The 26,950-nt window shown below is 36.0% G+C and overlaps 1 protein-coding gene across 1 annotated transcript in view; it reads left to right on the top strand.

Annotated features, from left to right (window-relative positions):
* Nucleotides 1-26,950, top strand: part of Tenm1 (teneurin transmembrane protein 1) — a 577,348-nt gene that overhangs the window by 287,514 nt on the left and 262,884 nt on the right. Inside the window, 1 exon segment of the mRNA XM_041639938.1 lies at nt 23,707-23,856. Coding sequence (XP_041495872.1) covers nt 23,707-23,856 — 150 coding nt within the window.

The following is a 26,950-nucleotide window of genomic DNA, read 5'->3' as shown; positions in this document are numbered from 1 at the left end:
TCTTAGCATTCTCAGGAAGTTTTAGGAGCAAACATTGCTTCTGAGACTAAAATATCTGTAAAAAGTCGAAGTAAATAAAAAGAAGCTTCAGAAGTGTAATTAAGGGACATAGAGACTGTTTTGTGTACAAATATAGAGACTTACAAGGCAAACACAAGAAGAAGAAAAAAAAGCTTAGTAATACGATAGATGCTGGTGATAAAACTTTTGAAACACTCAGACTAAAGGCAAATTTTAGTGGGAAGGAAAATATCAAAAGAAGAATATAGCGAAGTCTTGGGTATAAGACACAGAGTACCAAATGTAGTTTCCTGATTTATTTTGGACTTACTTAAAGCATTTTCCATATGAGTCATTTGTTTTGAGAAGACTTTAATACTTGCTCCATTTGATCCTACAATGTAGTCTTTCATGAACGCAGCGTTAAATATTGTTATACTGATGTACAGGGAGCAGGTAAATAACAGCACTACATGGAAATCCATATCACGGTATGGATTCACAAGAATCCCTCTCTTGGTTCTTCTATTTCTGTCTATGGGACAATAATGAATATATTAAAAGGGTGCAAGATGACCCACTGGGATTTTCTTCTGATGAAAATCTCATTAGAACATTGCCAATCTAGTTATTGCAGACATTATAAAACTTGTTGCAGCTGACTTTTAAAGAAATTGACTACCACGAGAGTTTCTAATGATTGGCTTCACAGTTGCCTGATACTGGGTTGAATGTGACAACAGGAAAAATTTAACTGCTAGCAAATGCATAAAACTTTGTACTTTGTAAAGAACATTTCATTTCTTTCTCATTAAAGGAGACCAATGTTCAGATCAAATAATCTATACAGTACAGATTAGTGCATGTGCATAGAACCTAGGAGGTAGTGGATAAACTAGTTGCATATCTGCTAGAAATCAATAGAAAGGTGATTTTGACAGCAAGCATTCTGTGCTACCGTGCCACCTGCTTCAGAAGAGATAGATTCTGCCCTTCAATAGTCTTGTGTTTTATCAATTCAAGTAGCTTGGTTGTTGCTGCTCGAGACAAAGCTCTTATTTCAGTGTATCTTTACTTCATTTAAGGAATAAATCTAGATTCCTTTTAATTTTGGAAGTTTAATTTCAATTTAACATAAGTATTAGCATGACAAATAACACCACATAGTTGTTTGTTTTTTATTCTGTGCACAGTAAACTAGGAAATAATTTGCAGAATTAAGTCACAAAATGGAGGAGCTAGGAAGAAAACTATCAGAGGAGCAGATAAAAGATTTTGTGTACTTTTCCTCTCAAAACAAAAAAGAACAAGTTAATATTAATCTTCTAACATATAAAAGTGGGTGATGAAGAGAGGCCAGCTGTCAAAAACCTAGAATCAAGTAGAATTCTATCTTTCTGTACAGGGAGAATTGGTCATGAGATTCCACAGAAGATACCAACATCTGCTGATGCTCAAGCTCATTTGTAAAGTGGCAGTGTTTTCACATAACCGACTTCTGTCTTCCAGTATTCTTTTTTTCCCCTTTTAGTTGACTCTATTACCTCACTTCTTTTTTTTAATTAATTTATTTATTTAAGGATTTCTGCCTCCTCCCTGCCACCGCCTCCCACATCCCTCCCCCTCCCCCGATTAAGTCCCCCTCCCTCATCAGCTCGAAGAGCAATCAGGGTTCCCGGACCTGTGGGAAGCCCAAGGACCACCCACCTCTATCCAGGTCTAGTAAGGTGAGCATCCAAAAAGTATACAATGGAAAAAAGAGAGCATCTTCAACAAATTGTGCTGGCAAAACTGGATGTCAATCTGTAGAAGAATAAAAATAGATCCATATCTATCACCATGCACAAAACTCAAGTCCAAATGGATTAAAACCTCAATATCAGTCCAAACACACTGAACCTGATAGAAGAGAAAGTGGAAAGTACTCTACAAAACATGGGCACAGGAGACCACTTCCTACGTATAATTCCAGTATTCTTTTAATGTAATAGAAATGGAATCCATAAGGTTGCTACCATGTACTGTTTAGAGAGCAAAAAGTAAAAAGTCTTAACAGATTTAGAAAAACTACAATTTTTCTGCAGGAATTTTATACCATAATTAATGGAATCCACAGATTCAAAACCAGTGGATGAGGAGGATAAGTTGTATGTACTAAGAATAAAAATGGAACTTTTATTCTTTGTGGCTTTATGAAAAGTAGACAATGTGCTACTTCCAGACATACGATGCTCATGAACCAAATGCTTTCAAGCTGACAAAGAGCTTGTGAATTTCTCCACCAATTAGCATAGAGCCAAGTTATATTTTTATTGATTATTTTGTTTTACACACACACACACACACACACACACACACAGTACCAAGGCTTAGCTTCAGAAAGTTTAAGTAGGTAGAGTCAGATGATTTTTGAACCCAGTTGAACTAGTTGGTATTTCTGGAGTTCAAGATTTATGCTGGGAGCAATGTAGTAAAGTATTCCATGTACTCAGTATTCCTTTGGGATATATAGTAACACTTGCTTAAACACTAGCATATAGGACATTGTAGAGATAGCATTCATTAAGGATTACCAACATATGAGGTTGTGGGAGTATCTGGAAGCCAGATGGAACAAATAGATCTTTTCTTTGTCGTGCCTAAAATATAGCCTGTTTCAAGATTGAACAAAACCCAAACAAGCCATTAGTATCTCTGGTTTCTCTTTTTGTCTGCTGTACATTTTTAGTTCAGGTTTCCTGTCTAAGTCTTGCCTGTGGGTTAGTCAGAATATATATATATATATATATATATATATATATATATATATATGATAGGCAAAAGCTTATTGTTTTAATCAATGAAATAGTAAGTATAAAAGACCCATCAGCAAAAAAAGCAGTGAGGACTGCATGATTAAATGCACATTCAAAAACTGATAAAATGATAATAAAATAGTAGGGATATCCTTTTTCCTAAAATAAAAGCAAGCATGAAAAGTTTAACAATGTAGTCATGTTTTTATAGGTAACTATAATATACATATCTTTTGAAATTTGAACATCTGGATAAAATAAATTGATCTCAGACTATCTTAGAAACAGTACTGCTAATAAGACTAAGGTAATGTTCAGCTACTATTCAGCCTGTTTTTTCTCTTCTATTTCTATATTGAAGTACACAGTCTCTATCTTCCCTTATGTTCCACTCCTCAAATATACAACTTCTCTTGCCTTCCTCTTCCTAACATGAAACTCAGGGAGAAAGATGCAGAACTAAGCAAGTCTGACCTTTCACATGCAGAACTTCGTCAAATTCTGTCAAAAATAATTTTAAAGTTAAGACAAAAATGTTACGATAATATTTTAGATAACGTGAAATTTTTTATTTCTCTTGAAAAAAATGGAAGCAACTGTCATACCAAGACGTGTGTTCAGCCATTTGTCTATATATTTACTGAGTACTCTCAGTACTCAGTACTGTGTTAGTTATTCTCTTCTTTAGTGTACCAGAGATAATGCAAAAATCACCAGAACCAAATAGGGATTCTTTTCTAAAAAGAAAAAAATATTGCCAGTCTGTCAGAATACTCTCTCCACCCTCTCTTCCCTCTTCATCTTACCTATTTCTTTCTAAGAATACATTTAAGTTTAGAAATGCACTATGTGTATATATATTTACAAAGCATATTATAAAACCTAGAATTTTGGGGGGAGTGGGAGGGAAATGGGAGGATGGGAGGAGGTGGAAATTTTTAATAAATAAATAATAAAAAATGCAGAATTTTTCTCAACATATAATTCCTGCTGTATCCATTGACAGGAATTAAAAGCAATCACACACCAATAGCAATAAGCATGGCTTGTATGCAAACTTTGGTTTCTAAATGCATAACTACTGAGATGTCCATGAGTAATCATTTATTTCTAGGCCTCTAGAAGAGAAAAGAAGCGAGGAAATATTTATGCTTCCACAGATGGCCCAAGGCACAGTTAAAGGGCTTTTCACTAGCCAAAGTTGAACATCAGAAAATAACACCTTGTCCCTTCTTCCCATGGCTCAGGCATCATCACCAACTGGAGTGGGGGGGGTGGGCAGAAAGATTTTGAGAGTGGTAGTGAACGACTACAGAAAAAAATACTTTGCATGCATGAGATCATAGCAGCTCTAACTGCGTGCATGCACATCACATGCACAAGATCAAGCCAGCCAAAATACCAGCATGGATAGAAGGAGACTTATGAAGTTCCAACCATAGCTAAGGAAGTATTTGAGATTCATGGCTGCTTGGAGGAAGGGTAGTCAGTTTGTTTTGTTCTCTTCTGTTCTGTTTTATAAATATGGCACCTTGGAGGCTACTCTTGATCCAGTTTTTTGACAAATCTTTTCATCTCTTTAAGATTTTTAACTCTTCAATATCTATCATTGCCACTGCAACTCTCATGCTGCATATAATGGTTCACTTGATGGTACCCCATACATCCCGTGGGCTTTTTAGTCTTTGTCTTTATATAAGTTTTTTCAAATGATATGCTTTTGATCACATCAATACAGTCTGCATGAAAAATTCTTCAGTTGAAGCTTTTGATGCAATTTTTCCATTTAGTCTTTAAATTTTCCACTTCCAGAGAACCCATTTGGTAATTTTTAGTAGGGTTTAAATATCAGTAAATCGTCATACAGTGTTCTTATTTTATTATCTTCATGGCTTTATTTGTTCATGTGCTCACTTATTGTTAATTGTTCTTTAAGTTAATATTTTCAACTCTTTGTCAAAGAGTCTGTGGATTCTTGTTTCTGTATTGCTACTTACAAATGGTTTCTTTTGTTTCTTTTGACCTGTTCTGCTTCCCTGATTATCCATGGTAATTTTGGCTTTTCCTTTAAGTATGTACAGACTATCCCAGCTCTGTCCCAGTCTGATTTTTCAAAGATTATGCATAGATGGTTTTGGGGGGTTCTGCAGGCAAGCTTATTCCACGAATGTTTGAAGAGCTGGACTTAGTACTTGACTCAGTAGCTGCCATGCTAGCCTGCAATGGGAGCTAGGAACATAAGACAGGACTGGAAGTTGAGATTCTGAGTTCCAAGGGCCAGCACGGTGCTTATATGGAAACTGAGCTTGTTTCAATAGTAGTCAGAATGGACAGTGGAATTTTGGGAACCTGAGTTGTAAAGAAGCAGGTCTAGAAATTGAATTTGGAGATGTTGACCTAAACCCTAGAGCCACAATGATCTCCCAGTTAGAAGGAATGTCTTGGTGCCTGGATTATTTAGAATCAGCCTTAGAACACAGGGATTTATCTGGCACTGCAGGGTGCCAAGACCATAACTGTTGTGACCATACTTGGTAATAGGACTTTGTGGAATCCATTTGTGCTGAAGTCCAGAATGACAGTTCTCAATCCTCCTTTTTCTTCCAACATAGAGAGTAGCTCTATCCACAGTGAACTGAAAGGGCTTAAAGCAGGCGAAGGTGCAGATAATGTGAAACCATCTTTCCCATAATCTTTATGAATCTTTTAAAAAAGAAACTCTGTGTACTTCTGAAGTGCTCTCTAATCATCGACTTAAATTCATTAGTTCCTAGAAAGGAATTTTTGAGCATGGATACTCATTCAAATTAATGATTCTGCTGTTACCCCACCATTTAGCTAAAATCACTTCCCCTGGTTATATTGTAAAATTCTCACTGCAGTTAAACACTTTAAGTTGCCACTGTTCAATTACATTTTTTCCTTTTTTGATATATTTTGTCTATTGCTATTGAAGGGTTCACCTGCTCTTTATTGATTTATAAAGAGTTTTATACCTATGTTATATATTGAACATACGATCTTTATTTATTATATAAAATATATAGTCAAAATTATAATTTTAAGTAATATAAAATAATAAGATCAGAATATTTTCATATTAATTTTCCATATCTACTGATATTATAGCAAATCACTTCAGGACATGCTAAGAATAATTTTATATTTATCTTCACATATATATTTTTTATATATGTAAAATATATAAATATATTTTCGTATATTATATGAACTTTAGAAAATCATGTTTAAAGAGAAGCATATATTTTAGTATACAATGACTTTGGATAAAACTGATCAGTTTTAATAGAAATGCTAAGATTTAAATAAAAAGAATTAGAAACTATGAATCTAATTAAATATATATGTGCATATATATTATGTATGTAAATATGTGTATGTGTTACATGCAGGACTTTAGTTTATATGACCCAGTAATGTAGTATAATAATATATGTCCATATACAAGTTTTTTATTATTGTACTGATACATATTTATTTGCATTAGAAGGCTTTTATAGTATTCTCGTTGTGTCCCTTATACTTTTTTGAGATGGATAGACAAAATTAGCTTTGAAAACGTATTCTGTGACAAAAACCAGAGTTTCTCTCCATGCAAAAGCAACTGGTTGTCACAAAGTTTAACCCATAGCGAAGACCTCATTAGCCCAGTATTTCAGCTAAATTACTTTTATATTAAATGCCATTGAATAGAAGCAATGAATCACATCTTCTTTTGGTGCTGAGTAAGATAAAAGCATTGTGGCTTGGTAGAATGCGATTATGATAGAAAACCAAGGTGCAATACTATGCTAGTTTTAGTTGCTTCTTTGATAAAATGAAGAAACTGAACCAATTTGTTCTTCCATGTTGTTTCCTCTCCAAAATAAGTGGTTAATTTTAGATTACTATTAAGTTTACAGGAAATTATCAAAATAAGGGCAAAGAATTCTCATAAACTTTTCTTAGACTACACAGTGTCTCAGTTCCTTTACTATTTATCGATATGATAAAACATTCTGACCAAGACAATTTAGGAAGAAAGTGTTTAATTGGACTTAAAGTGCCAGAGGATTAGAATCTATAGTGCAAAGGTCTCAGAGACCAGCTTCAACAAGTATACCACTTACCAGGGTAGGGGCCTGGGGATTAGAAAAGTAAGTTAAGAGAACAAAGACGTGACAGAAAAATAAGATAGTACCAAGAGGAAGTTCAAGTGAATACTGAAATCGCCCATGTTTAATTTTCATTTGCTTAAATACCCCAACCCCAAAAGGTAGGAGTAAGATTTAAAAAAAAAACTGCATTAAGATGATACAAGGAAATGAACAAACCAGTTGAAGGATTGTGTGCTACATTCTTAGTTAAATATTCTATTGCTAGAACAAGGCAAGTAACACTCACACCCTAGACCAAAACATCCTGTAGATAAACCACTCCCTGGGTGGAATCCATTTTTATCTTCCTAAGGGATTAGGAACTTAGTTTGATCCTTAGACTTTTGTTTGAATTAGAAACAGATCACTTCTCAGTACCTGAAATACAAGGTCTGGATATTAGCTACTCTTGTTGACAATAACCTTAAGAAAGCACAACTCGCTGGTCTAAATTAAGGTGGGACCTTTGTTTCAGGTAGAAACAGACAATAACATTGAATGAACAAAAGTGCGTTCCAACTCTCTGACCTTTGGTCAGGGTGGAGCAACAACAACTTTGAGGGAGCTGAACCTCTCTGACCTTCAGACAAGGTGAAAAGAGGCTCGTATTTTTCGGTCTTCACACAAAGGCTTGGTAACAGGTGGCTGGAGCAGCAGCTGAGAGCTCACAACTCCATCCACAAACAAGAGGCAAAGAATACTAACTCAAAGTAATCTTAGCCTTTTGACATCTCAAAATCCATCCCCAGTTACACACCTCCTCCAATGATACCTACTACTAACCCTTCCCAAATAGTTTCAATTGGGAACCAGTATTCAATTGTCTGACATTTATATGGGACATTTCATTCACATCACCACACATGATGATATTGTCTCTTAAGAAACAAAATAAATCCTAGGTAGCAATGGCACCTTTGTCACAAACAGGAAAACAGCATGAATAATTACTAGTAATTGAATTTCATATTAATTTTGATATTGACACTTCTCACAGTTTTTCTCTATTATGTGTCATTCATCCACACCCTTTTGTATTCTGTGTCAAAGTACAATATTAGATGGCTTCAAAACATTTTGAAAATATTGGTTTTATTTCATGGCAGAGGTCCTTCAGCTCAGATTTTATGATATTTTTTCATGTTAGATTGGATGTGTGAAGGCTGGGGAAGAGGACCACTGAAGTATCAGTATCACCATATGTTGAGCATGCTTCCTATTACATGCATGCAATGACAAGTCATTGTCCCCTTGATCACCCAGTTGACATGGTGTTAGTTAAGTTTATTTTATACTTTATTAACTGCTTTCCAAACTTTACTCAATGAATATGTGATCTTTTTGAAATAAAATATAACCACAATTTTACTGATTCCTATACCTAAGAAGATCAATTTTAGGATTACACATACTACACAGAATTCCATTCTTGGTTAACTCAGATAACTTGTAATCCAGTCTCTTATGAGGCTTTGTAAAGGTTCTATTGTGTTTCATAAAATGAGATTCTAATTGTTGCCAGTTTTTTACCCTTGTACAGAATATGTTTTAGTAAGAAATAATGACATCTTTAAAAACCTTAGTTGCTCTACTTTCTTAAAATTTTCTAAGAAATGGAATCCAAAATCTACAACTTCCAAACCCCAGTGATGATGATGATGTAGAAAAAAATGCTAGTTATAAAAGTTTTGGTGAAAGAAGATAAAGGAATGTCTTTCTTAACTTGGAATTGGAAAGTTAGATAAAGGTTTGTGTTTTAGGTCTGATATACACCCATGCAAAGATTACAGCTGGAGTTCTCTCAAAAACTCAAATCCTTCTATATTAAAGTGAAAAAAAAACATAGCCAGGTTTGATAACATGTATCTATAATCCCAGTGCTTGGGTGGCAGAGAGAGGAGAATCCATTATGAGTTAATGGACAGCAAGGGGTAGGCATAGAAAAAAGCAAAAAGTAGACTGACATCCAACACATTAATCAGAAAAGCATTTAAAAGCATCCACTAACAAAGATTTTAAACATAAATCAATGAAGAACTTTCCACTTTTAAATATAAAAATACATTGGATGAATCAATAAGGAGATAGAAGTGCAGAAGTCTATTTCTTAATCTCCACAGCTGACATTTTAGTTTGTATCTTTCTGAAAGAACTTGAATATTATTTCCAATATGTATCCAAGCCTGGAAAAAGAGAATTAGGAATCCAAAAGATACACACCATCAATAATGATATCATAAACAACAGTTTGGGTCACAGTGAAAGAAAAATTCATTGAGCTAAAGATGAATTAAAATGAGAAATGAATGAAAAATGTTGACCATCAAAATTGCTGGTTCCTGACTAAATTGAAATTTTTGCTTCATTACTCAGGAAATTAAAAAAAAAAGTCTATCATTGTTCTTCCCAAATTCACAAAGCAAATAATAATAGTCAATAAATAAGATTTGAGGCTTAGAGAACACTTATTAGTGCTGTGACATGAGATGGAAGCCCTAAATAGCTGTGCCTGTCTGATAAGGGCTACGTAGATGTGCCTGTTATGCAACCGCAAATGGAGATCATATATTAAACTTGCGATAAGGCACCCAAATAGACGTGTTATTTATAAATATTGCTGCAGCTTTGGATGGGAAAATATAAAATACATAGTAAATGAAAGTTTGAAGATAATATAACATAGAACTGGGATATTAAAATGATTTATTACTTTGATAGAATCTTTTCTAGCCTGAGTATTGCATAGAACAAGGACCTTACTAGAGGGAATAAAAGCAGCATGCTGCAATAGAGAATAATTCATTTCATTTAAGAGAGTAAGGTGGAGAATTCAAACCACATGGAGCAACAAGAAAGGTGTCCTCATTGTCTTGGAATTAACTGATATTTAATCATATTATTTCATCGGGGCAGACATTTTTTTTAAGTACTGTAATGGGTTCAAATTAAAATTATTTCCCTTCCTCTCTTAAAAAATAGTGATGCCAGCCGGGCGGTGGTGGCGCACGCCTTTAATCCCAGCACTCGGGAGGCAGAGGCAAGCGGATCTCTGTGAGTTCGAGGCCAGCCTGGTCTACAAGAGCTAGTTCCAGGACAGGAACCAAAAGCTACGGAGAAACCCTGACTCGAAAAATCAAAAAAAAAAAAAAAAAAAAAATAGTGATGCCCTTTCCTCAAGAAGAAATACTACTTGCACTTGGCACAACATATGTTTAAGCTTCAAAAATTGTTTGAAAGAAATCCCAAAGCCTTATGGACTACATTGAAATTGCTTTATAAAGGGCCAGTTAAGTAGGCTTAAGTCAATTTTATTTATTTTCATTATGTATACAGATACAGATAATATTTTCAGTAAAAGGAATATATGCATAACCTCAGGAAAAGAAGAATTTAAATGACATTGTTGAGGTAAAATAAGGTGGCCATAAATAAACATGTATTATTTCCCATACTTAACTCCTGAAAAATGCTTCACTGAAAACTAATGGTTTTCAATCTTGCATATAATCTGGTAATTACCAGGATAAAACCAAGATGGGAAGGTAATTTATCAGAGGCTATAGTTCACTCGTATAGCAATTTGATGTTTAATGTAATAAAAATGGGATTTGCTTTAAGATAGAAAGATAACCCGCTTTCTATAGTGTTTGCAATCACTGTATTTAATTCAAGTATCATTTGTATTTGCAGTGATAGTCCATATCGCAGAAACTGTTAGTCTCAAAAATGTCCACCAAAGCAATGGTCTGAAGAGATGGTTTCCCATAGGAGTTCAGTTAAAAGCTCGTAGTCATCAGGGGTCACCATCTGGGTAATGTACTTGGTGTGTTTTTTCAGGAAAGGAACTGTCCAAAATTCAAGTAGCTCTGTCGTTTTAATAAGCTTTGGATGTAAAGGAAAAAAGCTGGAGTATTCCCTAGCTTGAAGGAATGTGAAGCAATGTCTTTTCTTTATCTCGTTAAAAAACAAACAAAAAGCAAAAAAAAAAAAATCAAACAAAAAACGAGAAACTCATACAAAACTCACAGACACATATAATCATATATACAGAGAGAAACCAAAATATGCAAGCAAAAGACCAAAAACCAAAAAAAAAACCTCAAACAAAGCAATTTGAGACAAAATTTCTAAAACATACCAAATACCATTGAGTTTGTTTTGTGATGGCGATCTACTGCCAAGCATGGGGCCTGCCTGAAGCATGATTAATATATCCAGTGAGACTCCATGGAAGAAAACTATTTTTCCCTTTGCTAACGGGTGTCAACTGAAAATAACTCCTTGATAGGGAGTGGGAGGCCAAGTTCACTTCCCCATCTCAGTTCGGGGACCTAGTCTGGCTTAAACCTGTAGAGGCTGTGTTTCTGCTGCCACATTCTCTGTGAATTCATATACACATCAATACTATTGTGTCTGGTTGATGGACACTATTTCTTTGGAGTCATCAAGCCCTCTGGTTCTTTTTTTTTTTAATTTATTTATTTATTAAGGATTTCTGCCTCGTCCCCACAACCGCTTCCCATTTCCCTCCCCCGATCAAGTCCCCCCCCCCCCACCCCCGCCTCATCTGCTCGAAGAGCAATCAGGGTTCCCTGACCTGTGGGAAGCCCAAGGACTGCCCACCTCTATCCAGGTCTCGTAAGGTGAGCATTCAAACTGCCTAGGCTCCCACAAAGCCAGTACGTGCAGTAGGATCAAAAACCCACTGCAATTGTTCTTGAATTCTCAGTATTCCTCATTGTCCGCTATGTTCAGCTAGTCCGGATTTATCCCATGCTTTTTCAGACCTAGGCCAGCTGGCCTTGGTGAGATCCCAATAGAACTTCCCCATTGTCTTAGTGTGTGGGTGCACCCCTCGTGGTCCTGAGTTCCTTGCTCGTGCTCCGTCTCCTTCTGCTCCTGATTTGGACCTTGAGATTTCTGTCCGGTGCTCCCGTGTGGGTCTCTGTCTCTGTCTCCTTTCATCGCCTGATGAAGGTTAATATTCCTGAGGATGCCTATGTGTTTGTCTTTGGATTCACCTTATTTAGCTTCTCTAGGAACATGAATTATAAGCTCAATGTCCTTTATTTATGGCTAGAAACCAAATATGAGTGAGTACATCCCATGTTCCTCTTTTTGGGTCTGGCTTACCTCACTCAGGATAGTGTTTTCTATTTCCATCCATTTGTATGCAAAATTCAAGAAGTCCTTGTTTTTTACTGCTGAGTAATACTCTAATATGTATATATTCCATACTTTCTTCATCCATTCTTCCGTTGAAGGGCATCTAGGTTGTTTCCAGGTTCTGGCTATTACAAACAATGCTGCCATGAACATAGTTGAGCATATACTTTTGTTGTATGATAGGGCCTCTCTTGGGTATATTCCCAAGAGTGGTATTGCTGGATCCAGGGGTAGGTTGATCCCGAATTTCCTGAGAAACCGAAACACTGCTTTCCAGAGTGGTTGCACAAGTTTGCATTCCCACCAGCAATGGGTGAGTGTACCCCTTTCTCCACAACCTCTCAGCAAAGGCTATCATTGGTGTTTTTTATTTTAGCCATTCTGACAGGTGTAAGGTGGTATCTTAAAGTTGTCTTGATTTGCATTTCCCTGATCGCTAAGGAAGTTGAGCATGACCTTAAGTGTCTTTTGGCCATTTGAAGTTCTTCTGTTGAGAATTCTCTGTTCAGATCAGTGCCCCATTTTATAATTGGGTTGATTAGCCTTTTACGGTCTAGTTTCTTAAGTTCTTTATATATTTTGGAGATCAAACCTTTGTCAGTTGCAGGGTTGGTGAAGATCTTCTCCCAGTCAGTGGGTTGTCTTTTTGTCTTAGTGACAGTGTCCTTTGCTTTACAGAAGCTTCTCAGCCTCAGGAAGTCCCATTTATTCAATGATGCCCTTAGTGTCTGTGCTGCTGGGGTTATACATAGGAAGTGGTCTCCTGTGCCCATGTGCTGTAGAGTACTTCCCACTTTCTCTTCTATCAGGTTCAGTGTGTTCGGACTGATATTGAGGTCTTTAATCCATTTGGATTTGAGTTTTGTGCATGGTGATAGATATGGATCAATTTTCATTCTTCTACAGATTGACATCCAGTTTTGCCAGCACCATTTGTTGAAGATGCTCTCTTTTTTCCATTGTATACTTTTAGCTCCTTTATCGAAGATCAGGTGTTCATAGGTTTGTGGGTTAATGTCAGGGTCTTCTATTCGATTCCATTGGTCGACTTCTCTGTTTTTATGCCAATACCAAGCTGTTTTCAATACTGTAGCTCTGTAATAGAGTTTGAAGTCAGGGATGGTAATGCCTCCAGACAAACCTTTATTGTATAAGATTGTTTTGGCTCTCCTGGGTTTTTTGTTTTTCCATATAAAGTTGATTATTGTCTTCTCCAGATCTGTGAAGAATTTTGATGGGATTTTGATGGGGATTGCATTGAATCTATAGATTGCTTTTGGTAGAATTGCCATTTTTACTATGTTGGTCCTCCCAATCCAAGAGCAAGGGAGGTCTTTCCATTTTCTGGTGTCTTCTTCAATTTCTTTCTTCAAAGACTTATAGTTCTTGTCAAGTAGATCTTTCACTTCCTTGGTCAGGGTTACCCCAAGGTATTTTATGCTATTTGTGGCTATCGTGAAAGGTGATGCTTCTCTGATTTCCCTCTCTGCTTCCTTATCCTTGGTGTATAGGAAGGCAACTGATTTTTTGGAGTTGATCTTGTATCCTGCCACGTTACTAAAGCTGTTTATCAGCTGTAGGAGTTCTTTGGTAGAATTTTTGGGGTCGCTTATGTACACTATCATATCATCTGCAAATAACGAAAGCTTAACTTCTTCCTTTCCAATACGAATCCCCTTGATCTCCTTATGTTGTCTTATTGCTATTGCTAGAATTTCAAGCACTATATTGAAGAGGAATGGCGAGAGTGGACATCCTTGTCGTGTTCCTGATTTTAGTGGGATGGCTTTGAGTTTTTCTCCGTTTAATTTAATGTTAGCTGTTGGCTTGCTGTAAATAGCTTTTATTATATTTAGGTAGGACCCTTGTATCTCTATTCTCTCCAAGATCTTTATCATGAAGGGGTGTTGAATTTTGTCGAATGCTTTTTCCGCATCTAGTGAAATGATCATATGGTTTTTTTCTTTCAGTTTATTTATATGGTGGATTACATTGATAGATTTGCGTATGTTGAACCAGCCCTGCATCTCTGGGATGAAGCCTACTTGATCATAATGGATAATTTTTCTTATGTGTTCTTGGATTCGGTTTGCCAGTATTTTATTGAAGATTTTTGCTTCGATGTTCATGAGTGAGATCGGTCTGTAATTCTCTTTCTTGGTTGGGTCTTTTTGTGGTTTTGGTATCAGGGTAACTGTAGCTTCATAAAAGGAATTTGGCAATGACTCTTCTGATTCTATATTGTGAAATACCTTAAGGAGTATAGGTATTAATTCTTCTTGGAAGTTCTGGTAGAATTCTTCATTGAAACCATCTGGTCCTGGGCTTTTTTTCGAAGGGAGATTTTTGATAACCATTTCTAATTCTTCGCGAGAAACCGGTCTATTTAGATCATTCACCTGGTCTTGGTTTAGCTTTGGTATATGATACTTATTTAAAAAAATGTCCATTTCTTTTGTATTTTCCAGTTTTGTGGCATACAGGCTTTTGTAGTAAGATCTAATGATTCTCTGAATTTCCTCTGTGTCTGTGGTTATGTCCCCCTTTTCATTTCTGATCTTATTTATTTGCGTGTTCTCTCTCTGTCGTTTAATTAGTTTGGATAGGGGTTTGTCGATCTTGTTGATTTTCTCCAAGAACCAGCTTTTTGTTTCATTGATTCTTTGGACTGTTTTCTGTGTTTCTATTTTGTTGATTTCAGCCCTCAGTTTTATTATTTCCAGTCTTCTACTTCTCCTGGGTGCGTCTGCTTCTTTTTTTCTAGAGCTTTCAGGTGTGTTTTTAAGTCCCCAATGTATGCATTCTCCGTTTTCTTTAAGTGGGCACTTAGTGCTATGAACTTTCCTCTTAGCACTGCTTTCATTGTGTCCCATAGGTTTGAGTATGTTGTCCCTTTATTTTCATTAAATTCAAGGAAGACTTTAATTTCTTTCTTGATTTCTTCCTTGACCCAGGTGTGGTTCAGTAGTTGACTGTTCAGTTTCCATGAGTTTGTCGGTTTTTTGGGGGCAGCGTGGTTGTTGCCTTCTAACTTTAATCCGTGATGATCTGATAATACACAGGTGGACACTGATATTTTTTTGTATCTGTGGAGGTTTCCTTTGTTTCCGAGTATGTGGTCAATTTTTGAGAAGGTTCCATGAGCTGCAGAGAAGAAGGTATATTCTTTCCTATTTGGGTGGAATGTTCTATAGATGTCTGTTAAGTCCATTTGCTTCATTACCTCCAATAATTCTCTTAATTCTCTGTTAGGTTTCTGTCTGATTGACCTGTCCCTTGGAGAGAGAGGTGTGTTGAAGTCTCCTACTACTAGTGTGTGTGGTTTGATGTCTGCCTTGAGTTCTAGTAATATTTCTTTTACATAAGTAGGTGCTTTTATATTGGGGGCATATATATTCAGGATTGAGACGTCCTCCTGATGAATTGTTCCTGTTATGAGTATAAAGTGACCGTCTCGGTCTCTTCTGATTGATTTTAGTTTGAAGTCAGTTTTGTTAGAAATTAGTATGGCCACACCTGCTTTTTTCTTAGGACCATTTGCTTGAAACACCTTTTCCCAACCCTTTACTCTGAGTAGGTGCCTGTCTTTGTGGTTGAGATGTGTTTCTTGCAAACAGCAGAATGTTGGATCCTGTTTTCGTATCCAATCTTTTAGCCTGTGCCTTTTTATAGGTGAATTGAGCCCATTAATATTAAGTGATATTAATGACCAGTGGTTGTTTACTCCGGTTATTCTTATTGCTTTTGGTAGTAGAGATTGTGTGTCTCCTTTCTTTGAGATGTGCTCGTGAAGGGTCATTAGATGCCTGGGTTATTGTAGGCAGTGTTTGATTCCTTGGGTTGCGATTTTCCTTCTATTACTTTCTGTAGGGCTGGATTTGTGGCTACGTATTGTTTAAATTTGTTCTTATCCTGGAATGTCTTGTTTTCTCCGTTGATAGTGAACGATAGCTTGGCTGGGTATAGTAGTTTGGGTTTGCATCCATGGTCTCTTAGCTTCTGCAGAACCTCTATCCAGGACCTTCTGGCTTTCATAGTTTCCATCGAGAAGTCAGGTGTAAGTCTGATCGGTTTACCTTTATAAGTTACTTGCCCTTTTTCTTTTGCAGCTCTTAATATTCTTTCTTTAACCTGTATATTTTGTGTTTTGATTATTATATGGCGAGGAGATGTTTTTCTTTGATCCAGTCTGTTTGGTGTTCTGTATGCTTCTTGAATATTTAAATGAATATCTTTCTTTAAGTTGGGAAAGTTTTCTTCCATAATTTTGTTGAAAATATTTTCTGAGCCTTTGAGCTGTGACTCTTCTCCTTCTTCTATTCCTATTATTCTTAGGTTTGGTTTTTTTATTGTGTCCCATAGTTCCTGAATGTTTTGTGTTGAGAATTTGTTGGCTTTGCTGTTTTCTTTGATCTGTTCGTTTATTTTCTCTATGGTGTCCTCAGCATCTGAGAGTCTTTCTTCTAGCTCTTGTATTCTATTGATTATGCTTGTTTCTGTAGACTCTGCTCGTTGGCCTAGATTTTCCATATCCAGCTGGTCCTCAGTTTGTATTTTCTTCTTTGCCTTCATTTCAGTTTTCAATTCTTGAACTGTTTCCATTACCTGTTTGATGGTTTTTTCTTGGTTTCCCAGGGTATCATGTATGTATTTACTCATTTCTTCAAACTTTTTGTTATACTTCTCATCCATTTCTATAAGGGCATTTTTTACATGTTGTTTAAGGGACTCTATTATCTTCATAAAGTCGATTTTTTCCACTTCTTCTGTGTTAGGTTGTTCAAATACTTCTGTTGTAAGATCATTGGGTTCTGATGTTTTCATGTTGTTTTTTGGATTATTGGGTGAGTTCTTGCCTTGGCGCCTGCCCATCTCCTCCTATTGATCCTATCCAATGGATCCTTTAGAAACCGGATCAGGTTTCCCTGCTGGCCAAGGGCTCCGCTTACAAAATGCCCTCACTCTCTTTCGTGGTTCCTGCTGCAGGCCAAGAACCCTCTCACACCTCCGAAGGATCTTCAGGACAGGACCAGGCTCCCCTTGTGCCAGTGACCTGGCCAACCAAAGGCCTACCTCTTTGATTCAATTGTAGTAGGGCGATCTGCTCTCCTTATTGCACGCCTGTCCCAGCCGCTTGGGTCTGGCGCTGCCACCGCTGCCGCTGCGCCTCTGTGCGTCTGGCGCCGCCTCCGCTGCGCCTCTGTGCTTCTGGCGCCGCCACCTCTGCGCCCCTGAAGCCCTCTGGTTCTTTATTTTCCATTTTCTCCTCTGAATAGCTCCTTGAACACTGAGGGAAGAGATGTGATTAGGATATCCCATTTAGGACTGAGTGCTCCAAAATCTCTAGTTTTGCACACTGTCCAGTTGTGGGTCTTTGTGTTAGCTCTCATCTTCTCTAAAAGAAGTTACTCTGATGTTGGCTGAGTGAGGCACTGATCTGAGTCACAGGCCAGGGTGAGCACCGACAGTTTCCGGTAGAAAATGTTTCTAGGTCTCAGCAGATGATACAAAATAGTGGAATTGAGCTAGAAAAGAAGATTGAGAGGATCCATAGACCAAGTTGTATTTAAATGTTTGTTCATATATTCGTATGTGTGTAATGATAATAATTAAAGAAAAATAGTTCACAAATTTTAAAGGGAGTGAGGAGGAGCCTGAGAGAGTTTGGAGAAAGACAAATGGGGAACATTATATAAATTCAGTACATACCTAAAATTTTAAAACTTACTTTTCCACTTTTTAAAATAAAATATTTTAAAAATGGTTGAAACTCATGTTTTAGACACAAGCAACTACAAAAAAAGGTAAAAATAGAACGATGCCTATATCCATCCAACTTTGCAAAGGTACCCTTTAGCACACAAGTATTTTTACTTAGCAATATATGAATATATATCATTGTCAAAAGATTGTAACCATAATACAAAAATATTAAGTACCTCTGGGTTTCTCTAGTTCTCTATTATGAAGAACCATATTTTAGTATTCCTTGTTTCAGTATGTTTCTGCACATTTACCGATGTAGAGATAAGTGTTTTCTATTTAAACAGATTCACAGGATATGCCCTGTTCTGCAGGGCAGTTTGTGGGACCACTAGCAGTGGAACCAGTATTTAGCCCTAGTGCATGATCTGGCTCTTTGGAGCCATTTCCTATGGAGGGATGATAGCTTGCTCAGCCTACAGGAATGTTTTAAACTTAGATATGGGATATGTATCCTGAATTGCTTAGGCCTGTGCTGTTCAATGGAGTGCATTTGCCAACAGGAAATAACTTGTTGCCTTAAATTTGTAGTGAGCTTGTGATTTCAAGGCATAGCTCTTTACAATTGAAATAAAGGCAGTCTAATAATTACAAATCGTATAGTGCTGAGCAGCAGGGAACATTTGTTAAAGCTCCATTAGGAACTGTCATTCTTCATCTGGTGAAAAGACATTACTCGAGGATTATCTGAATTGGCACACACGTTCTGCCGAGTCAGTGGATTTCAGTAAAATACAAAGTAACTTGTACCCCACATTAAGCTGGATAGTGTCTGTCCCCTCCCTGAGTATGTACATTTATGTATACATCATTATCTTGTTGGGAATCAAGTACTATATTTATGTCTTCCTTAACTCATTTGGAGCACTACTTGAAAAATTTAAATTTTATCAGTTTCCATTCATTTCTTGTTCATTGATGACTATGTGTGAAGTGGGTTAGACCACTAAAATAACAGGATTATGGGACCAGTAATTATGCATATGAGTTTTTCTCCCACTCTTCCTGACTGGCCTCACATTAGGTACTTAATGCTCCTAGCAGATTTCATGTTATCCTTCAAAGATTTTTATTTCTCTACTCTGTTTATCTAGAAGGATTTGCACTACATATGTGATTCTCAACCTTCCTAAATCTGTGACCCTTTATTACAGCTCTTCGTGTAATAGTGACTCCAAACATACAATTATTTCATTGCTACTTCAGCACTGTAATTTTGCTGCTGTTACTAACCATACTGTAGAGATCTGATATGCAGGATATTTGATATGCAATCCCAGGGGGTTAATGACCCACAGGTTAAGAACCACTGCTCTAGATACCTGTGTGTCACCTGGTCCATCTTATTCAAATGTAACTTCCCTCTGAGAAGCCTTTCCTGACTGCACTGTGTTAGATGCTATTCCTTTTTGCTATGATAAAACAAATAAAGGCAGAAGATGTTGACTGTTAGATGATATATTTCATTGTAACAGTAAAGGTAGGGTAGCAGGAGTAAGAGGCCAACCAGTCACATTGCATCTGCAGTAAGGAAGCAAAGGGAGATGAATATTAGGTGTCAGCTTTCTTACTTGTAAGGATGTCAGCCACAATTAACCTAATCTAGTTAATCCCTTCAAGTATACTATGAGGCTAATTTATAAAGTAATTCTTCACAGTCATTATCAGGGCTTGTCTCTTAGGCAATTCTGGATCCTGTAACATAAAATATTAACTGTCCACACCTTTACCTATATTTTCCTCACAGAACTTTTAACTTCCTCAAAATATCTGATTTGTACTTCTTTGGTTCCATAAAAATTCAGCTTTATAATTTATGTTATACCATATATTTTTCTTGGTCTATCTTAAGTCATCACTTAAATTCTGTACAACTCTGAACACTAAAATAAAAAAAAAACTTCCTTGCATAAAGTAGTTATTAAGTAAACTAAATACGAATATAACTTAAAAATTTATCTTCTTTCCAAGGATGTCAGTCAGTCAGTCCATTCTTAGTAGGCTATATAAATTGTCTGCCTATAGTATCCATATTAGGTGTGTGTGTGGTGGTGGGGTGGCTAAAGCCTTGAATCCACATATAAGAAAAAGCATGAACTCTTTCTATTTCTGAGTGTAGGTTACATCACTTAATATAATGATTGCCAATTTCATCCATTTTCTGTCTGTATCCCCAACATCCCCAGCATACTTGTTACATATCTGAAAATATTTCTTAAATAAAAAATAATCCCTACGTGTAAACTACTACCAAGTCTTTTTAATGACATATTGATATATAGCACAAATCAACATACATTTATTGATTGCCTTAATATGGCAAAGCTATGATTGTTTCTAATAAAACTCTGGAGTTCTTTAGATACCACAGTCTACTCTTCATATAAATACACTGTTTGGATTCCTTTCGCAACTCAACATATAGATATTCAATGTAGAAGAGAGAAAAGGTCAGTCATCTTGCGATGGTACCCTTGATCTGGAACAAGTAATTAACTTTCGTTATATATTCACACCAATATACATTCTAAACAACTTGCTCCCTGGAAAACATATCATATACTTAAAATTATTAAACTTCATTGCTCTCACAGAATGTTCTTTTGAATGTGCTCTTACCTCTGTATCTGCCTATTTCTTCTGACAGTAAAAGATAAATCCTCCTTACATATTTTAAAATGACTGTCTCATCACATGCATTTTCTCCTCATTTTATTATGCCCTCAGGAAACTGGTTGAACTTAAATAAAGTACATAAAATAGCTCTCTTGGTTTTCAAAATGACACTCATTATGCCTTCTGTTATAAATGGTCAATCTAATTTCACAAAAATAATTGAGCCATGGAAATGAAACAACTTTCAATATGATTTGTAATATCAATATTATTAAATTGGGGGGACCTGAATACACTTTCTAAGATACTAATAAATACCTTGAACTAGGACAATAAGAGTAACCAAACTTCACTTTTTTTTGGCCAGAAAATCTCAGCAATGGCACTAATATTGTGTTTTTAATATGCCGTATATTCTTCAAAACCTTTATCCTTTGGTTTCAGTAGTTCCATTAATCACAAGAGAAAATCATCAAGATACATTGGCTTTAATCCAATGAAAAGGGAGAAACCAATTAAATGCTTTAAAGTTTTAAATATAAAGTAGAAATTGGATGTTAGAAATCTCTTTAGCTCCAACTAAAAGTAGACAGATGATTTTTAAATGGGATTTTTGGCTAGTATATATAAGTGATAGAAGTACAAATTAAATCCTCTCAGGTTCCCTAATAACATGAAGAAAAATATCAAATGATTTTTGGAAAGATTCACTTTTGCTTTCTCACCTTTTGGTAGTATTTGAAAAACGGGCATTCTACCTTAGGCTCTATTCTAACAGTCTCTTCAGTGGCTTCATTCACTCTCATAACTTCACTGTTGACTCTGTGCATGCATGTTTTTACAATCTTGTTCTAGCTTTAGTATCCTTGTATAAGCTTAAGTTTCTGGATGCCACATCAGTCCTTGGAAACCCATTTCTCTCAGGACGAATTCATTTACTTCCTCGCATCTAACCTCAAACTATCTGTTCAATTAGTCATCTATAGAACATAGATGCAGCTCCAACCACTTGTAAGCTAAGTAAAGAATCCCCTAAATATTTTTAATGGATTCACCATTTTATCAGTTATTATGGTTCTAAATTGTAACCGTTTTTAATTAGTCTTATAATTAGTTCATCTATATGTCCATGATCTCTTCGTACACCTATGTACACGAATGATATTATGAGGAGACAATGTCACAGCAAACTCCTGGGTCCTCTGGCCCTTATACTCTTTCTGCTCCCTCTTCCATAATCTTTCCTGAGCCTTAAGTACAGGAGTTGTTGTTAAATCTACAATTTCTTCTTCTTTGTTATTTTATTATCATCTATTTTTAGTCATTTGAGACAGGGTTTCTTTGTGTAGCCTTGGTTGTCCTGGAGCTCACTCTGTAGAACAGGCTGGCCGTGAACTCACAGAGATCCTCCTGCATCTGACTCCTGAGTGCTGGGATCAAAGGCATGCACCACCACCCTACAATTTCTTCTTATGGGACCTCTATTGACTTCTCACTGTAAATAACTGAGACACTCTTAAGACATTAACTGAATTGAGGAACTATTTCTCACCAACATTGCTGAAAGCCCACCCCATTTGTTTCCTTGATACATATTTTACATTTCCAATTTACTTTGTTTTGCCCTGTGACTAGAATTATCTTTTTGCGAAATGTAATTTGATATCATTTACTTCAGTAAAAACACTCAATAATCCCATTTATATCTAACTTAACCCCCTAAAGAAAGCTTAACATATCACCTGTTCAGGAAATATTAATGTTTATATTGCTTAGTAAATTAAATGCAAATATCTAAGTGTGGCACCCATAGTTTTCTAAAATATGGCCTTAACGCTAACATTCTGCATTTACTTACCATAGCTAAGCTCCAATGAACCCAAACAGCATCCTTTGTTTCCAAACCACTCTGCGCATTGTGAATTAATACTTTGTTCAGCCTTCCCCTCACCCTTCCTGTCTCTGTTACTCTTCAAAGTATACACAAATATAAGTATTTATCTCTAATAGTAATTCCTTTGTAAAAATAATTCGTTACAAAATCATGCTAGCCAAATATAGCTTATTTCTTCTTTAATCCATTTATTTTCAAATAGAAAAATATAGAAATGATAAAGAGAAAACTAAAATCCTCCATAAGCTCCCAAACCCTTAACATGTGGCTTCCACACATTCTTTCTCTAAGATATGAATTCCTGTATATGTAGTCATACACAGTCACAAAATTCAGATTATATAATTCATACTTTTGGGAAGCCTGGCATTTTCATTTGATGCTTCATGATTATTTCCAAGGATGTTGTATGACATTTTCAGTGCAATTTTAATAACTATATAATTTTGTGTTATTAATGCGTCACCAGGTAATTACACACCAATTGATAAATATTTAGATTGATTTTAAGTTTTGAATATTATTTTCAGATGTTATCATGGACAATCTTAAATACATTCACAATAATTTCTTACAAACTGATTTTTTTCCCAGACAAGTCAAAATTTAAGGTTTTTCTATATTCATATTTTGTTTTGCTTTTATATATAATCCCACATTATCTTACACAAAACTCCTTATATTTTATTATTTTCATACAAAATTGATGTGATCATATTCCTGCACAATGACACTACCAAAGATCTCAGGCTTCTGATAGAAAATTAAACATACATTATATCAATTCTTCTACATAATATTATGACTATTTTACATTTATAAAACTACCAAATCTTTCTCTAACAGGCATCTAGATTTTAACACATGTATCAGTTATGAAGGGCCTGTGAATACTAGGAACTCAGTAAATATTTGTTGAATTGAATTGGGTCAGTCATAAGGAAGTTCTCCTGGGTTGGTATTTTCCTCCCCACATTATTCTGCAGTGGTTTCCATATGCAAACTAGAGTTACATGACCAAGGAAAATGGAAACAGATGAGATCACAGCCCTGAGGAGCCAAGAACAATCCCAATGTAATTGGTCAAATAATCCTCCAATTTCTAAAACTATCTCTTGGATAGCTTTTGGCTCAATGTTTTAGCACCAGTTTCTTGAGAAAAGAACTATATCTGTTGATATAGATTTAAAACTTCTGGTCCATTAGCTTAGTTAAAAAGCCACTAATTCTAACATTTTCAGGTGGAAAAGGATAGCTGGGTTAGCAGCCATCTAAGTGAGTCGGAATAAGTTAATATACGCTTGTTTTCTTACAGCAGTACACTTGTTTGGCCTGACGTGGCAGTTGCAACCAGTTGGACAGATCTATGCGAATGGAATTAGCAATGGGAACACAGGGACCGAGTCCATGGACACTACTTACTCTCCCATTGGAGGAAAAGTTTCTGACAAATCAGAGAAAAAAGGTACAGTGACTAAAATGATTGATGGATTCTTGATTAATTTTTTCCTAATTAAGTTATTAGGACCATATCTGGGATGGCTTCGCTTCACATTAAATTTCATTATCTCTTGAAAGAACTCCCCTACGTGAACAGAAAAAACCCATGTCAGTGTCTTGTGAAGCAAATTTCTTTTTCTCCAGTGCTTTGAGTATAAACCAATTAAACTTTTCAAATATGTTGGCAATTTTGAAAATAAATAAATATTTATAGAATGGAACTTTCAATACAATGAAAATTTCATTTCACATATAACTACCCTGAAGCAACATGGGATTTTGATTAACTTCCCTCATGTCCTAGCCTAGCATTTATTTATATATAACATTTTACAAAGGGTATATAGAAATTTCTTCTGTTTATAATAAGTAAAGGCAGTTTCTGCCTTGTGTAAAGGTGAATGTTTATAACAAAATGGGAAAGCATGAATTATTTTTTAGTTGGGAAACATGAATTCTTACTAGTTGAAAGAAAATTACTTCGAGTCCTGAATTGTTCAAAGTAACCAACGTGAGCATGAACTAGGAGACTTATTTAAATAAATGACTCAATACTCACACTCCTAACTTCCAAGTCAGAATGAGTGACTTTAGTCTTAATAAGCAAATAAAAATAACTAGAACTTTGTGTTATGACTTCCCTTGAAACAGGTTTAAGTACAGAGGTACTTTTGCTATGTAAATTTTTTGTATGTCTGATTTTAAAGTAGAAATTGAGAACAAAACTTCCTCTATTTTCGTAACATAAAATTAAACAAATAAATATATAAAACAAACATTACCCTTAAGAAAATCACAATTTTGTAAAGGCAATAAGTTTTATTTTGCTTCACTAGCTCTAAGTACACAGTCAGTTTATTTTGCACATTTTTGATTTAGTAGTCTCTACACATCTGTTTCATTGCTTTGGGTGTTTTGGGTTTTTTTTTTTTTGGTTTTTCGAGACAGGGTTTCTCTGTGGCTTTGGGGCCTATCCTAAAACTAGCTCTGTAGACCCGGCTAGTCTCGAACTCCCAGAAATCCGCCTGCCTCTGCCTCCCGAGTGCTGGGATTAAAGGCGTGCGCCACCGATGGCTGGGGTGGGTATTTTTGAGGGTTTCTTTTTCTTTTCTTCTGCTTTTGGAATGATAACTTTGCTTTGTCCCATGGTTCAGTAAAAGTGAACACTTACGGTTAAATGAAGATAAAGCTTTTGGTATAATTTTCAATTCACACTTCAGTTTGACTTGAATCTCATTTTAGAATACTTCATACTACCCAGGACTGATCTTTCCTGAAAGTTTCACTGTTACCATTGTAAGAGGGTAGGGCTGAAGGAAAAGGCTCAGAAGTGGACAAGGAAAGGACTAGAGTAGGCTCAGACATTTCTTCCCCACCTCTTTTATTCACTTTTCCTTTTTTCTTTCTTCTTGCTTGATTCCTTCACATGTGAAGACATAAAAGCCACCATCTGGCATTATCTTCCTAGGGACTTTTTTGTCATTCATGGTGAAAATCAGCAACACCTGTCTAAAGAAAATGCAAAATGCAGGACAGCAAAAGATGAGCACATGGTTGTCCTAAGTTTAGATTCAATTTTGCATTTGAATTCAAATGTCTCATAATTCCTTTCAAGAAACTAGGTTAAAACTGCAGTCTAAAACTTATTAAATAATACTACATCCAAGATTGTTACAGATGCTTTATGGGGATTAAATCATGATGCGTCATTGTGCTTCCTGTTTTAAGAGATAAACAGAGGCACAGAGAGGTTTAGTGATTTACTCATGATCAAAAAGCTAGCAACTACTTGAATGGTCTCAGAACCTAGCCTCTTAACTTTTTTTTTACAGCATCTTACTGTGTAGCATTGGCAAGCTAAGATGCTCCATAAACATTTCCCCTTGAAATGAGCCCAATGAAAATTGTTTTATATTTCTGCTCAATTATAAAAACAAACATGGAAAAATTTTTAAATTTCATAATATTTCTAAGAAACAGCATTATATGTGACCCCTTGTAAGTCAGCAATATTCCAGGACTGACCCCATCCCTAAAGGCAATAGAGCAACACACCTTGTACTGAATGGATATAGAAAACTCATAAATTTGCATTTGTGGGAAAGTGAAGGCATGGAGGAGAGATATGGGAGGATGTTGGGGAATGGAAGTAAGTATGATAAAATTATTAAACTGTCAAGGAATTAATAGAATATTATTTCAAAGAAACATAATTTTGGGTTCATATGTCATAAAAGCAGAAGTGAAGCTATTTAAGGAGAAGAAAGAGCAGCAAAGGTGAGGAGGGGAGAAGATAAATAGAGCACAGATCTATGGCATATCTAAATATATAGTGGCATGCTATTTGTATTTTAGTAAATAAATCTTTCCTGAATTCCAGAGGCAAAGCTAAAGCCACTAGAGGCAGGTAATGGTGACACACACCTTTAATCCCAGGATTTGGAAGACAGAGGCAGAGGGATCTCTGTGAATTCAAGATCCACCCTGGGCTACACAAGATATAAGCAGAAACAAATCCAGGTGGTGGTGGCTTACACCTTTAATCCCAGTTCTAGGGAAGCACACACCTTTTATCCTAGCACTAGAGGGAATACAAAATGAGAGAGAGGTTTAGTCTGCTGTTGCCCAGTCTTGGAAGAGGTAAGGTTTCTCTACTGGTTTGGCTGCCTTGCTTTTCTGGTTTTGGGGTTTTTAGTATTTGTGCTACACACACACACACACACACACACACACACACACACACAGTATATAAAACATACTTTTATGGACTTTTTTACTAGTTCTTTGAGAATTTTGTAAATGTGTTTTGATCATATTCACCCACTCCTCCATTTCCTCCCAGATCCATCCCTTTCCCTACCTAAACAACTTTCTGTCCTTTTGTTAGCACCCATTGAATTCCATTCAATGCTTATCATATATTTATTTATGTGTGATCTTCCGCTGGAGCATGGTCGACTTAGTAGGGCATACACTTTTAAGAAATTTAGCTGCTCAACTAGGGAAGGGACTTCATGATCACTTTCCCTTTCAAGTTCGGATTTAGTCTGGCTGGAGCT

The sequence above is a fragment of the Microtus oregoni genome, unplaced genomic scaffold, assembly GCF_018167655.1.
Source record: "Microtus oregoni isolate MIOR12 unplaced genomic scaffold, Mior012 000061F_ref0000440, whole genome shotgun sequence".
In the NCBI taxonomy this organism is placed as follows: domain Eukaryota; kingdom Metazoa; phylum Chordata; class Mammalia; order Rodentia; family Cricetidae; genus Microtus; species Microtus oregoni.
Note: the sequence above shows the minus strand (reverse complement) of the source record. Positions and strands in the feature narration are given on the sequence as shown.